Consider the following 15,480-nt stretch of genomic DNA (forward strand, 5'->3'; position numbering starts at 1 on the left):
GAGAGAATGGTGTTAGGATTCAGGAACTACTATAGGTGAAACTAACAGACTAACCTGGGTGCATGTACCTTGTCTGCATGTTCCCAGGACTGCTCCTCAGGCCCATATCCTTTTCAGTCAATGAGATACAGGAGCTTTCTCCAGTATTCTCATACTGTCATTCTAGACCACGACAGGAGGTGAAGCGCACATGATCCATATCAGGAATGCAGCAACAATTAGCAAGGATTTATTGAATACTATGTGAATGTTCAGGTATGAAAAGAGCTTTGAACAGCAGGGTATTCAATTGACCATGGGCAAAATGGGAAAAGCTCCCATTGTACTGTCAGATTCTTGGAGGACGGTTTTGAAATCTGATGATAACCAGATCAACTGAAAGAGTGGGACCAAGTTGTGTCAGTCAGCAAAATTTTTGCATATTTCCTTGTTTGATCCTTAAGCACCTGATGCACCACTTTGAATTTCCAGTTGTGTAGATTGGAAGGCTGGCTCTAATGCTTTAAAGTAGGCAAACGATAAAAAAGTAGTTTAGCCAGTTTGCAAAATAAGGTGTTATTCCTGTGAATGTATGTTACATTTACATTTGTAGCCCATAGGATTTTTTGTTGTTAATAGCAAAGTAGTTTAGCCTTTTTACCATATACTGGATTTTGGGTTAGTGTCTCAGAAAAAGGCTTGACTTAAGAACTAGTAACCAAAAATTTGGCCAGGAACAAGCAGTTTTTCCAGTCTTCTAGGACTGAAAGAGTGACCTAAAGTTACCCAGATCATGCCTGAGGCGGGACTGGAGCACAGAATATCCTGGTGTCTAGTCCAATTCCTTTAATCATTATAGCAAACTGGCTCTCATGTGAATGGGATTTCATGCTCCAAAATAAAATGTTTGTGCAGTGCATAAAGCTAGGAAAAGTGGTTCAGGAACAGTTGAGCTAATCTGTTGCCAAGCCTGAGGAAGGTATAAAATGTACCGTTTTAGAAAAAAGGTCAACACTTTTGTTCAACATCTTAGGGTTTGATAAGTCAATCATGAAGACCAGATACACTTTTCCAGAGGCTAGGTAGCATAGGTAGTAGAAATAAAAGCCTTGTGCATTTCCTTGGTTGGTCTCTGGCAACAGCTAGTAGCACTTCTGAACAGCTTGTAAGTATTGAAAATTACAGTGATCAGTTCCTACTTCAACAGGGTTTTGAGCTTCTTCCAGTAAATGCCTCCAAGTGTCAAAGGCTATCTACATAGCTAAGAGTTTCTTATCTCAGATGCTATTTTTGATAAATTTAATTTTATCTAGTTATAGGCACAGGGAAGCAAGGTTTGTATTTTTACTGCAGCTCATAGCCAATTAACCTTTGGAGTCCTTGGAGCTTGGTTGTTTGCTTGCAAATGTTTCATTACCTATCTAGATAACACCATCAGTTCTTAGTGAGTTACCTAGTTGGGTAATGAAATATCTGCCAGCAAACAACCAAGCTCAGAGAGCACCAAGGACTCCACAATTCAACCCTGAGCTACATATATTCCCTTCTAGTTGAAATAATCTTTGTTGCGATATCAGCAACATTAGTTTCCATTGCAAATGGTTCAGCAGGATTAGGATGTTGGAAGATAGGCTAGGCGGAGAAGAATTCATTTAGTTCTTGGAACTGGCTGGGGTATACCATCTGGATGGTGCACTTTTTCAGAGAAGGTAAGTTGAAGTAGTTGAAAGTTCTGAAAAGTTCAAAATGACTTCAAAATGTGAAGTCAATGAAATTCCTAAAGGATCCAGAATCCATCATGGCTTGAGTCTGAATCTTAATAGATAGGATCAAATGGACCTAGATGAATGGCCACAGTTTCCTAATCTAGGAGCCTATTTAGTCAGTTGTACTCAAACATGGTAGAATGTGATTTCTTTGGCTGTGCATATGCTATATAGACATGTTCCTGCATCCCTGCATATAGTTTAATTTCTAGACATAGATGAGACCAGCTTCTGATTATTTGAATGAACTTTTCAAACTGACCCAAACTGAGATTGCAGCCAGGGGAGAACTGGATGGGATAATCCAGACATAAGTGAATCAGCTCTTGTACAGAGATCAGGCACTTTACTCCGGCCAACTCATCCAGGACTCTGTCTGTCAATCTTTTCTGCAACTGGTCCATCCCAGCTATCTCATTCCATTTCAATTCTTGTGAGAGGAGGCCACAATCATTTGCATAATGACTGACCAGCTTCAAATTTCAACTTGAAGTGGTTGACAAACTCACTATAATGAAACAATGAAGCTATAGAAGTGTAACCCATTTTGCTACTGAACTAGATAGTAAAAACCAAATCAACTTGAAAATGGTGTATGGGAAGTTTTCAAGGCAAAATCTCATATATAAATTGCACTGGGCTAAAAAGGCTAAAGCCTGGTCAAAGTCCCATCAAAATCCCATTTTCAGGCACTACCGCAGGGCATTTTTGAAACGGTGCTGGAGATGCTGATACATTCTATATTGTAAAGGTTGTATGATCAGATGAAATGCTGTGTTTTCAATTGTCAATGACTGCAATTAAAGGAGTTACTTTCAATCTGCCTTGTGCTGCCAATTGCACATATATAGTCAGCTTTGATAAAAATTCAAGGTCTTTATTGTAGTCTTAAATCCTTATCTATTGTGGCATAAACACATTACAAACAGCAGACTTTCTGCTTAGGGAATGAAAACATGACAATTTACTGTAGTCCAGAGAGAAATAAAGGCCAATTCAGAAGTGATTCTAGAATGATCAAGTTTTAAAATTCATCCAGACAATCCAAAAAAGCATTGATCTAAGGTCACATGCATGTAGATTGATGGGGGGAGGGGTAATTGTTAAGTTTCCTTTGTATAGCCCTTACTATCATCTTGATTAATTTGCTGAGCCATGCTTCTTTCTTTCAGTAGGGTGTGACTTCATTTGGTCTTCTCTTTGCAATTTGGGATGCATTGCTGGGCTTAGGAATTGGCCTAACTCAGGCTCTGGATCAGCTGACTCAACCTGCACTGTGTCTTCTTAACAATCTCTTCAGCTAATTCCTGTGATGCAGCCTCAGGGTCAGTGGTTGAGCTCTTCAGCTTCTGAATCTGAAGACTCAGACTGATTCCTAACACTAAAGGACTCTAATAGGACTTGGGCAGGTGTGCTCTCTTCATTGAAGTCTGTACAAGTTCATCAGTCAGAACAGTCTTGGTCTCGTGTCCAAGTCTGGGATCCAGACAATCCACTTTACCTAGAACAATTTGCAACTGAAGCTCCATCAAAATTTTCCCCTAAAGGAAGTTGATTAATACGACCAATTGAGAGAGGGCCTCTTAAGGAACAGGCAATCCAATCCCTCTTTCACTTACTTCCTCTATCAAAGAGGCATTTAATAATATCCTGGATTCATTTCCCTGCACCTCACTCCTGGTTGCCTAAAGTATCTAAGGGTTATGGATTCATACCACAGGTGTCATAGCTCACAGCGCAAAGTATCTTATACACTTTCTTAGGGTCCATAAGTTCAAAAGATAATATTGTCAAGACAGTGCTAGCTACAATATCATCTGCATATAGTCTATGAAATACTGACAGCCTAAAAATTCTTAGATCAAATATTGCTGTTGCATAGTTCACCAGCAACCGCCCCAAAGTGTACACAACTTCAGATATAGATACTGACACTCAGGTTACTGCCAAACTGGAATAAAATCCCTAGCAGCACAAATCTTCTATTTTTAAGTATTCTGACCATATGAAATAATGAAACTCTGGGGCTTGTTTCTGTTCCCTCATGGTTCCAAAGTAGATGGAACAGATTTGTGTGCTGAATGCTACCTACTATTAAAAGTGCAAAAAAAATGTGCTTGTTCAATATTATTAATAGCATAAATTCCTGCAGGAAACAATGGAAATATTGCTCTTATCTAACTCAAAAATTAGATTAAATTAGAATGTATTATCAAAACTGACAGTTGTCTTTTCAAGTTCTTTAAATAAACCTCTTCAGTTAATAGGGTACTGAAAGTGCTCAACTCTTTAAAATGTCTTTCAATTAATTAATCCGCACTATGATTTGTGTTTTTTTAAAATAATCCCCTTATCTGATTTTAACAGTTACTGTTCCTTCCTCCCTACTTTCCTTCCATAGCCTTATACCACATGCAAGCTTAACAAAAGCAACTTTGTTGTCCTGCTTGCTGGCTGCAGAAATAATTGAACAAATATCATTAACTTTACAAGATATCAAAATACGCACAGCACACCCATGTACATCAAGATTAAACAAACTAAAACACTGTCTATACGTCAGGACTACTAATATGAACATTTCTGTATAAAATACATGCACACATAAACCTTTGCATTACTTATCTGCAAAACAAATCAGAGCTCTCCCTCCTACATGAACTCTTAATTTCCCCATAGCAAAGTCGCTTTTTTTTATGGCAGGAACTTGGTAGGCTGCCAGGCATGAAGCTTCAAGCAGGTTTTTTCTGTCTGATCATGTGTTTAATTGCATCCCCCCCCCATTGAGTCTAAAGCATAAGTAGCTAGAACATGACTGGAAAATGGCTGACAAAAAGAACCCAATTAACAACACAAAACTATTGCCCAATTGTACTGCTCTGAACAGTCAAAGCCCCCAAAACTAGTTCTTGAAGCCACAAAATTTGCAACTGAACAATTTTGCACATCTCTAGTGACAACCTCTGTGAGGAAAATGAAGTTATATTGGGCTGTTCCAATAGACAAATTCTTCAGCAAATTGCTTTGTGTTTTTTTGATGTTTTGGCACTATTCAAATACCCGAGAGCCTAAGAATATAGAAATATTTAAATTTCACATAAATTGCTATAAGGAAATGATATATAACCGTCCCAAGATTAAGTCATTACAATATGGTTTAAACCAGAGGCATCCAGAACATTCATCAAAATGACAAAAAACTGTCATACTGTATGCACTATTCCTTTCATGCAACATATATACAAAAGGTCAGAGCTGGTTTTGTATCAGTGCATCAACCTTTCCCCCAGCCCCCTCTGGATGCTTTTAATTTAAACCAAACATGAGCCCTAAGAGTGATAAAATAATTGAAATTACATATAGACTGATGGAATAAGCCTAGCCATGAAAAGTACCAATTGTCAGAATAGTTCTGCTGTCTAACTAGAACAAAGCAAGATGCAAGAATAGACTACTGTAGGAATATATAGTCCTTGACTTACATTCATTTAGTGACTATTGGAAATTACAATGGCAATGAAAAAAAAATGACTTATGATCATTTTTCACACTTGTGACCATTGCAGCATCCCCAGGGTCATGCGATGAAACATTCAAATGCTTGGCAACTAGTTCATATTTATGATGGTGACAGTGTCCTAGGTTCATATGATTTGGCGACCTTCTGACAACCAAAATCAATGGTTGACTTTGTGTTGCTAACTTAATGTTTGCAGCGATTCACTTAACAACCGTAGCAAGAAAGGTCGTAAAAATGGGATAAAATTCACTTAACAACTTCCTTGCTCAGCAATAGAAATTTGGGGCTCAATTGCGGTCATGGGTCGAGGACTACCTATACATCCCATTTCAATTCGGTTAAAGCATTCTTGGGACGAAACAAAATATAGTCGTGCTTAATTCAGAATAAACTCGTGATAAAACTCATTGTTTTGTTGCAAATTTAGAACAATACAGCTGGTTTTTTTTCTTCAAATCTCTCATCCTTACCTAGCTATTGGTACCTGCTCATGTACCTGGTGCTATTGGTTTAGAAATTATGAGGTCATGTCAGAGGAATATTGAGAAGGAAGCAGAAATTAAGCATGTAGCTAAACAGAAAGAGACTGCATAGAAAGTTGTGTTATTTTTAAAAATTTCTTTCCAATGGGCAAATTAAAGTTTATGTGAATGGTAAATTAGTACTAGTGTTCATCTCAACATGTTTGCTTTGCTGACATTGCATGAAGGTAACTCAAATATGCATTTGCATATTGCTAGTGATATTGAGCTTGTGTAAATGCAAAAAGACTACTACTCCTGTACAGTGTTGGTTTGTTAAGCCTTGGTACATTTGAGCAACCTGCGCATGCTCTTTTGTCTCCCTGCTGTATTGGGGTTCCAAAATATTTAAAAATGCCAGAACAGACACAATGTTGTTTGGTGGTTTTCAGTGGACTTTTCTTATCTTTCTGTGTTGCTAGGCTTCTGCTCGGTTTAATTTTTCTTGACTTGAGCCCTATATATGATGTGTGACTATTCTTTGTCTTGTTGTGAGCTTTTCATTATTTCTTGCTGGCAAAAGAATAGCTTATGTTATGGTACTGTGCAATCTCTCTTTCCCTAATCAACATACATACCTTTGTATGAGAATTATTAAGGGCAATGCTAGGTTGCAGTGCAATAATTTCAAAGTACTTTTTTGTAATATCAAAACCATGCGTCATAGTGAACACAACGTATCTGTACTGGGTAACCAGGCTTCTTCTGGTCTTTCCAGAGGAACAGTAGGCCTGCTCTGTTAAAGAACTAAAGGTTTGTTAACTGCTAAACTGGGTGCTGATAGAAAGACTGTCAATGAGCGATTAGCTCCCTTTGTTCTCTGCGTGCTGGCTGTATGTCTCAGGGGTTTATTTAACAATACAAAGATGACACTCTCTGCTGTGAAGAGGAGGTTCCAATTCAATCTGCTTTAATATGGGCCTCTTTTGTACTGAGCTTGAAATGAAGCACTATCGAAAGCACACAGGTGCAGATCTAATTAAACTAATTGCAATAATAATTGACTGAATAGTCTAAAACTTCAAAAAGGTAAGGGTATCAGTAAGCAATAGAATAACTATTGAAGTGAAAAATAAAATTGGAAGATAAATATATTAGAGAAGAACAATACAATGTACAAAACAATTAATGCATAGGATTTGTAAGATCTCATGGTAGTCCCTAACTAAACTATTTTTACAAAAAAAAATATTTTGTTACTTCAGCCAATTAAGAATTTAGTTTAGAGTCCACTGAACTTACAAAAGATCAAGTTGAATGGCAGGTAGACCCCAAAATTCATGAGCTCAATTCTAAGCAATTATTTTTGATTTAGCACATTAGTAACTGCAATAATCTTGTATTTGTTCACTGCTAGTGATGCATCAAGTACTTAAATATACAAATATACAGCTATAAAAGCTTGTATATTTATGGAGCAACATATCGGCCTTTGACAATGAGCATTTTTCAAGATTAGAAAAAATCCAGACCGATAAAGAATAGCTCTTAAGAAACTTGAGACCTATAATATGTAGTTTCTTCAATAAACTAGGAGACAAAGAAGTATCATAAAGGGGAGTTATTATTTGTGCCAGAATTCTAGTGATAAGTGCATCACATAAAAGATAAGATTAAAAATATTAACTACCTATCCAAAAATCTGTTCATAACAGTAAGAAAAAAAACTAGGTCACAATGAAATAACTACACATTTGAAGAACAGAAGAGAAAATGAAACTCCAAAAGACAGGGTTAGAAATCTAGACAATTTTTGCCCATTTAATTACTCTTTAGAAAGCATCCAATTTATATCTATTGATGGACACTTTAAACTCATGAGATGACAAGCTATAATATAATATAAACTCATGAGATGACAAGCTACATTTAACACAAAAAACAAATTAGCATTTCCCTGGCTTGGTGAAATGTGCGCTAGCCAGCCGGGCTGACTCTAATTCCTGTTTTCTGCTTCAAGGCCCATGTAATCCCTAGCAGAGAAGCTCTGCAACTTTTTTTTCAATACATCTGTTAGTTTGGCACATCATCTGTGACCATGTAGCCCATCCTTAAAACAGATGGGAAGGCAACTGAATCACAACAGATGAATGATAAATCAGGAAATGACTTTCATGTGCCTCTCACTATGGGATGAGGGTAGAAAATATTTAAGTTTCATAGTTCTTGTTTACTATTGCTCTATTCATTTGTCTGTGATTACCTCCAAAGATTTCACAAGCAGAAACTAAGGGCTCATTTTAGTGATAAAGGCAGTCAGGGGATACTACCGATGACAAAAATGCATTATAACTTATATATTAACAGCTTTAAAAGATGATTATCGTATTACAGAAGGAAATACATTTTCTTACCTGAAGACTTATGATGTCAGCATTACAACTCAAAATTTCCTGCATTATAGCTTTTTTCCTGTATTCCCAGTTCAGTGCCCATGATGGGCAGTATCCATATAGCTGCCGAGTAGCATATTTATCACACAGAACATTGTAACACATGACAGAGAATAGAGCTAGAGACAAAAAAAAAAGTTTCATCCAGACCATTTCAATAAATAAATAAATATTCTAACAGATATAATTTTAAATATTTTTCTAAATTTTACTCATTTATATTTGAAAATCAAGTATCCCTGGATATCAAACAGACAGCAAACCTCCCCCCCCCACATTGATGCTTTAAATCTCACATTACTGTATTTTCATTGTTTATTTCATTGTTTCATTATTTTACTACTATTATGTCTACACTTCTTTTTATTTCTTTGTTTTTATTGTTGTAAGCTTCCGAGGTGAAGTAGGGAGGAAATAACCAAACGAATACTAAATTATGGAATACAATTCATATTCTATGTTTTGGTTTGACTGTTGACTAAATCTTCTAAGTTAACTAATTTATAGCGTAGCTTTTATGAATTGCTAATTTAAAACATCACCAGTTTTTCAATCAGAAGAGAATATAATTTTTTTAATCTAAGTAGAAGCACATATAAACATACACCACCACCCTTTGGCATTTAAATTTCTACTGCCACACAAATGTCTTTAGAATAAATTGCAAAATTTTGCAAAATATTTTTTGTAACAGCCAATCCAAGATCACTTTATATTAAGAACTAAAGGAACTTTTTCTAGAAAAAAGCTAACTAAAATAATTGAAGTTTTCTTTCATGATTAGCCTCAAGCTACCATATGCATATGCATCTCTAAAATGGAAGAACATGATTGAAGAAATTGCTTAAGCCAGTGGTTCTCAACCTTTTTAATGCCACGACCCCCAACTGGTCGTAAGTCGAGGACTAAACCGGTCGTAAGTCGAGGACTAAACCGGCCGTAGGTCTAGGACTAAACCGGCTGTAAGTCGAGGACTTCCCAACCGGTCGTAAGTCGAGGACTTTCCCTGCCCGGGAGTGCCGCGCATGCGTGGTTCCGCCCCCTGCGTCGGCCAAGGCGTAGCTGGCAAGCGGCAGAGACGGAGCAGGCCGACCACCAGCTGGCCCAGCTCAAGGGAGGTAAGGCACCCGCCGGAAAAGGGGGAAAAAATGGCGGACAGCCTTGCTTGGCTACCCCCATGAAATGGTCGATCGATCCCAAATGGGGTCGTGACCCATAGGTTGAGAACCGCTGGCTTAAGCAAAGCTATTAAAAAGATCACTTCACCATTACCTGTTGGCCTTGTCCTATCAGGTTCTTGCAGCATAATCCAAGATCTGGGAGGAGGCTGTTCTGTTGAAACTAATGAGGAAAACAAAAAATATCTCAATAATAAAAGAGTATTTATGATAAAGAACACATATATGTACTTGGAAAGTACTACTTACTTCTTTTTGCAGTACCTGCCAGATTATCAAGCAAATAATTCAGTAGCCTTCTTGTTCCATCTGGTTCCTGATAAAGATTCAGAATATCCTGTGTAAGTGGGTTTCCTGTAGAAATGTTTAGACAAAAGGAAGAATGACAGCTCAACAACACAGATTTAAGTGTTTTATTATTACAGCTAGTATCTGGGAAATTCAGTTCAAAATACCAGAAGTAATTACTGAAAACCTGAGGTTCTCACTTCATAAAATTATCAGTAAACCAGATTGGATTCAGCTGGGGGGAGGGGGGAGAGAAGAAATTCAAACACTACTTTTTGTTCAGACAAAAAAAAATAAGACTGATTTAGTGCCTTAAAAGGGGGAAATCTTAAAACAGAAATAGAATGCAGTACAAAGATATTTATGAATATAATTTAAAGCTGCTTGAATCTGGTCTTGTTTATTTAATATCAGACAGAAAGTAATGGATGCTGGAAGTAAAACAAAATAAAAAAAAATGGAGAAAAAGTACAAAAGGAAAAAATGCATACCTTTCAAACCCAAGGTCTGTAACTGGAACAGTTTTCCCAGCTCAAATGGTAGAACTCGTAACAGGTTGTTATTTAAATGGAGTTCCCTGATGTTAAGTCACATAAAGACAAAAGTGGTACGATAATATGTTTAATTAAATTAAACATTTCAGTGAAAAATAGAAACAATATTAAAGCACACACCAAAAAGACAAGAAGCTTGAACCATAATGATTAGAATATTGGACACTACAGAATATAATGATTAATAAAATAATACTGAACATGATGAGTTAAAACAAACCCGCTAGTGTTCTAAACATAATCCTATTAAACTATTAAGAAAGTAAAACAATGAACCAGTAGTTCCTAAGCCAGCATTACTAATCAAAATTATTTAAGGAGCTAATACATTAAATAGTTCTTAAATGGTAGCCAAAAGACAATGACTGGCTTAAGGTCACTCAGAGGATTTTGTGACTGAGTGGGACTTTGAACTCCAATTTCCTAGTGCTAATCTAATGAACACACATTATAACTCAAAAATTCTTATTCAGAACTGTATGAAATTAGTTTTGGTCACCACAATGTAAAAAAGATGTTGAGTGCAGAGAAGAGCAACAAAGATGATTAGGGGACTGGAAGCTAAAACATACAAGAAACGGTTGCTGGAATTGGGTATGTCTAGTTTAATGAAGAGAAGGACGAGGGGTGACATGATAGCTGTTTTCCAATATCTCAGGGGCTGCCCCAAAGAAGAGGGAGTCAAGCTATTCTCCAAAGCACCTGAAGACAGGACAAGAAGCAATGGATGGAAACTAATCAAGGTGAGAAGCAGCCTAGAACAGTGGTGGCGAACCTGTGGCATGGGTGCCAGAGGCGGCACTCAGAGCCCTCTCTGTGGGCACGCGCGCCGTCGCCCCAGTCCTACGCCTTCAGCTGGGTTTTATAAAACCTGTTTGCTTTAGGCCTCCGCCGCCGTGTGCAAAAAAAAGAAAAGGTTCAATCAATCAGTCAATTTCAACTTCTCGCGGGGAAAAAAAAATCTCGCAAAGTTGGAATTGATTGATTGAACTTTTTAGTCCCACCCAGTCTGCCGTTACCACTGCTGCCACGCCCAGCCAATGGGCCACGCCCAGCCAATGGGCCACGCCCAGCCAATGGGCCACACCCACCCGGCACTCGACGATGCATAAGTGGGTTTTGGGTTGCAGTTTGGGCACTCGGTCTCTAAAAGGTTCGCCATCACTGGCCTAGAACTAAGGAGAAATTTCCTGTCAGTTAGAACAATTAATCAGTGGAACAACCTGCTTCCAGAAGTGGTGAATGCTCCAACACTGGAAGTTTTTAAGAAGAGACTGGACGGCCATTTGTCTGAAATGGTGTAGGGTTTCCTGCCTGAGCAGTGGGTTGGACTAGAAGACCTCAAAGGTCCCTTCCAACTCTATTATTGTTGTTGTTGTTAAAATTCATAAACATCATTCCTTACTTCAAAATGAGTAAATTAGATTATTTAATTCCTGATTTTCACCCATTGCTCTACTTGAAGGAACAACATCATTTGTATCCATTTATAGACTACTAAGTCTCATTTCATTTATCTGTTTGTAACCTTAAGTTAACCGAAATGGTACATGATATCACAACCCCTGGACTGCAAGGTGATCAAACCGGTCAGTCCTAGAGGAGATCAACCCTGACTGCTCTTTAGAAGGCCAGATCCTGAAGTTGAAACTCAAGTACTTTGCCCACCTAATGAGAAGGAAGAACTCACTGGAGAAGAGCCTGATGCTGGGAAAGATTGAGGGCAATAGAAGAAGGGGACGACAGAGAATGAGGTGGCTGGATGGAGTCACCGAAACAGCAGGCGTGAGCTTAAATGGACTCCAGAAGATGGTAGAGGACAGGAAGGCCTGGAAGAACGTTGTCCATGGGGTTGCAATGGGTCGGACACGACTTTGCAACTAACAACAACAACCTAAAATCCTCTTCTACGTTAAAGAATGCTTTAAAAATCTAACTCCTGTGGAATTCAAATTTCTACAGTGTTCAAATCAATTTTATTTGCAAAACTGTGGCCATTGCAGGGTTTTTGTGCTCATGAGATTATGATTTCCAATGCTCCCTGTCAGCTTCTCACAAGCAAAGTCAATGGGAAAGCCAGCAGGTTTGGACATCACTCTCATTCCCATTGTTTTGCCCATCTGTGGCCATTCTGTTTATCTGTTTAGATAAGAAGTTTAGGACTTACTATTGAAGTTTGTTTGCCATTGCAATTATTTTTGTATGTATGATATATGATCATGGGATCATCCAGCACTGGGGTAAAAAAAAATTGGCCAGCCTAAAATGTCATTCTGGTCACATTACCCTGCCTTTCCCTCAAAGGATTAGCCCAGTGGATCACAAGGTTATCTAGTACTGTTTGAAAAGGAAAAGACTGAACTCATTTTTATCCCAAGCATTCCAATTAAATTCATTCCAAGCAACAATAACATTATAAGTGATTTGAAATATATATATTCAGTATTGATGGAACATGTTGCATCCAGACTTTTATTATAGAACCAACTGAAATCAAGTAGGGCTAATTACTACTGCACTGCTCATAGTGCAACCTACAACACAGCTCCAAAGATAAAACAGGAAAAAACAAAACTAGGTATCATGTGGATAGATAGTGGGTAGGACTATATTTGAGGACATGTGCATCAATAAAGATAACTAACTGGGGAAGTAGAGATAACTTGTAGAGGTTTTCACAAGAAAACATTGAAGCAATGCATAAGCCAAAGTGCCCAAAAGGGGTGGATAGAGTGGGAAAAGAGGAAAAGAGTATTGATCTCTTCTTACCTCCCCCTCTCAAATATGCTACTGTTTTTAATAGTTACAAAATGTTCTATTCACCTTATTAATGAAATACACATAGCAGGTTTCAGTCTGTAATTAATAAGGAGTCAGATCCATTAAGTTTAACCCAGATTAGTAAGCACAAGGAAACTGAAGTCTCCAAAAAAATACAAATGCTTTAGCTTTGACTCGATGTATATTTTCATGGCAATTGAAGCTTTCTGCAAAATCACAATGCAAGAAGACAAAGAATCTGAAATGATTTCACAAGGGTCTTGCTGATAAAACTATCGTTTACCTGAGTGACACCATGTTTCCGAGCTCAGCTGGTAAACTGCGAATCTTATTAGATGACAGATCCAAATATATCAGATTATGAAGCTTGGCAATATCTGAAGGAATACGGGATAAGGAATTGTCACTGAGATGCAAAGCTGTCAAGTGGGTCAGTGACCACAAGGATGAACTCAAGCTTCTGACTTTTCCTAAAAAACAAAAAGGATACGGCTATTTTAGATCACTTCCACTTCTAAACGTTGAGGCAAAGTGGCCTCCAGATGTTACTAATTGACAAGCTCTAGTTTCCTTTACAACTGGCCATGCTAGTTGAGGCTGCTGAGAACCGTAGTTCAGCAGTGCCCGGAGCAATCAAATGATTCTTCAAAGCAAAATTACAAAAGAAAGCAAATTTGAGCATAAAATTTAAAGCGGGCATGACATGCCTGGTTAACACAGCCCCAGAAAGTAATAAAAAAATATTTTTTAAAAATAAAAAATAAAAGATGGTTTGTTGTTTACATACAGGCAGTCCTCAACTTTCAACCACAATTGAGCCCAACATTTCTGTTGCTAAATGAGACTTTTGTTAAGTGAGTTTTGCCCCATTTCACAATCTTGCTTGTCACAGTTGTTAAGTGAATCACTGCAGTTGTGAAGTTAGTAAAAGGGTTGTTAAGTAAATCAATCTCCCCATTGAAATTTGTTGGTCAGAAAGTGACAAAAAGTGATCACATGACCCCGGGACACTGCAACCGCCATAAATATGAGTCAGTTGCCAAGCATCTGGATTTTGATCGCGTAAGAATGGAGATGCTCACTTTTTTCAGTACTGTTGTAACTCAGATCACGAAACAAACTCAAACAAACTCAAGGACTACCTGTATTAGCTGCCCAGAATTGCTCTTTGGAAGTTACCCTGTCTCACTTAGTAACAGAAATCCTGAGTCAATTGTGGTTGTAAGTTAAGGACTACTTGTATTACAAATGAGCATATCACATATCTCCAGTTCACTGGTACAGTACCCAACATGGATAGATTAAAAGAAGGTTTACTCCAGTCCCGAAAGAAATGTATACTGAACATTTTGCTAGTAACAAGCATGCCTATATTTTGACATGGTCATTTATATATTCCATATCAGAATTTCAGGTTCACTGGATAACAACCATCGCTCTGCCTTCCTCAATCAGAGAGTTCTACTGAATGCTATTATCCCCCTGGCAAAATGAACCCTCGACTTACCACCATTCATTTAGTGACCATTTGAAATTACAATAGCACTGAAAAAATTGATCTATGACCATTTTTCACCCTTATGACCGTTGCGGCATCCCCATGGTCACACAATCAAAATTCAGATGCTGGGCAACTGACGGTTGGAGTATCTCAGGGTCATGTGATCACTTTTTGTCACCTTCTGACAGGCAAAGTCAATGGGGAAGCCAGATTCACTTAACAACCGTGTAACTAACTTAATAATTGCAGTGATTCACTTAACAACGGTGGCAAGTAAAGTTCATTCAATGGGGCAAAACTCACTTAAGAACCATCTTACTTAGCAATGGAAATTTGGGTCTCAGTTGTTGTGGTCATAAGTCGAGAGCCACTTGTACTTGGCAAGGGTCTGCAAATAAAATTACTGAATGTAATGCCAATCTCCCTGGAAAGGCAGGCAGGCAGTTTATTAGAAAACTACGGAAGTATGAATTAAAGAAGAATAAATAGAAAACAAATGAGATAATGAAATGTTAAATGTTAAATCTTTACAGAGGAAAAGCTTGAATATCAAAGAATTTAAATGCAAAATTACTGTGATACTAAAAACATAGTAAATAAAACTACTCTTCTTACTAGAAGATGGAAGTACTGTGAATGGAAGAAGTACAGATTCCTTAATATTTAATCCAGATAACTAGTGGGAAAGATTTTTATATTAAGTAGAAATATTAAACATATGCAAAACCAACCAATAGCTCAAGAACATTCAGCATGATTTCTGCAAAGGGAAGTTTCCTCAACACACTTTTCTAATTTTTTTATCACTAACAACCTTGTGGATAAAAGAAATCCAGCAAATATTACGAGCCAAATCCAGAGATTACATGAAAATAAAGAATCCAAAGAAATAAACAAAGAGAAACACTACAATGCATTTCAGAAGTATTAAACAAAAATATTTTTTAAATAAGCTGAAACAAAATAGTGGCATAACTTGTGGCATTCTAGAAGTTACTT

The 15,480-nt window shown here is 37.6% G+C and overlaps 1 protein-coding gene across 1 annotated transcript in view; it reads right to left on the reverse strand.

Annotated features, from left to right (window-relative positions):
- The window catches only part of CNOT6 (CCR4-NOT transcription complex subunit 6), a 52,965-nt gene that overhangs the window by 14,837 nt on the left and 22,648 nt on the right, over positions 1-15,480 (reverse strand). The window contains exons 3-7 of the mRNA XM_015814122.1: positions 13,264-13,450; positions 10,137-10,222; positions 9,607-9,711; positions 9,452-9,520; positions 8,141-8,298 (exon numbers count right to left, since the gene is read on the reverse strand). Coding sequence (XP_015669608.1) covers positions 8,141-8,298; positions 9,452-9,520; positions 9,607-9,711; positions 10,137-10,222; positions 13,264-13,450 — 605 coding nt within the window. The remainder of the gene's footprint in view (positions 1-8,140; positions 8,299-9,451; positions 9,521-9,606; positions 9,712-10,136; positions 10,223-13,263; positions 13,451-15,480) is intronic.

This window comes from Protobothrops mucrosquamatus, unplaced genomic scaffold (genome assembly GCF_001527695.2).
Source record: "Protobothrops mucrosquamatus isolate PMUCROS unplaced genomic scaffold, P.Mucros_1.0 scaffold222, whole genome shotgun sequence".
Classification (NCBI taxonomy): domain Eukaryota; kingdom Metazoa; phylum Chordata; class Lepidosauria; order Squamata; family Viperidae; genus Protobothrops; species Protobothrops mucrosquamatus.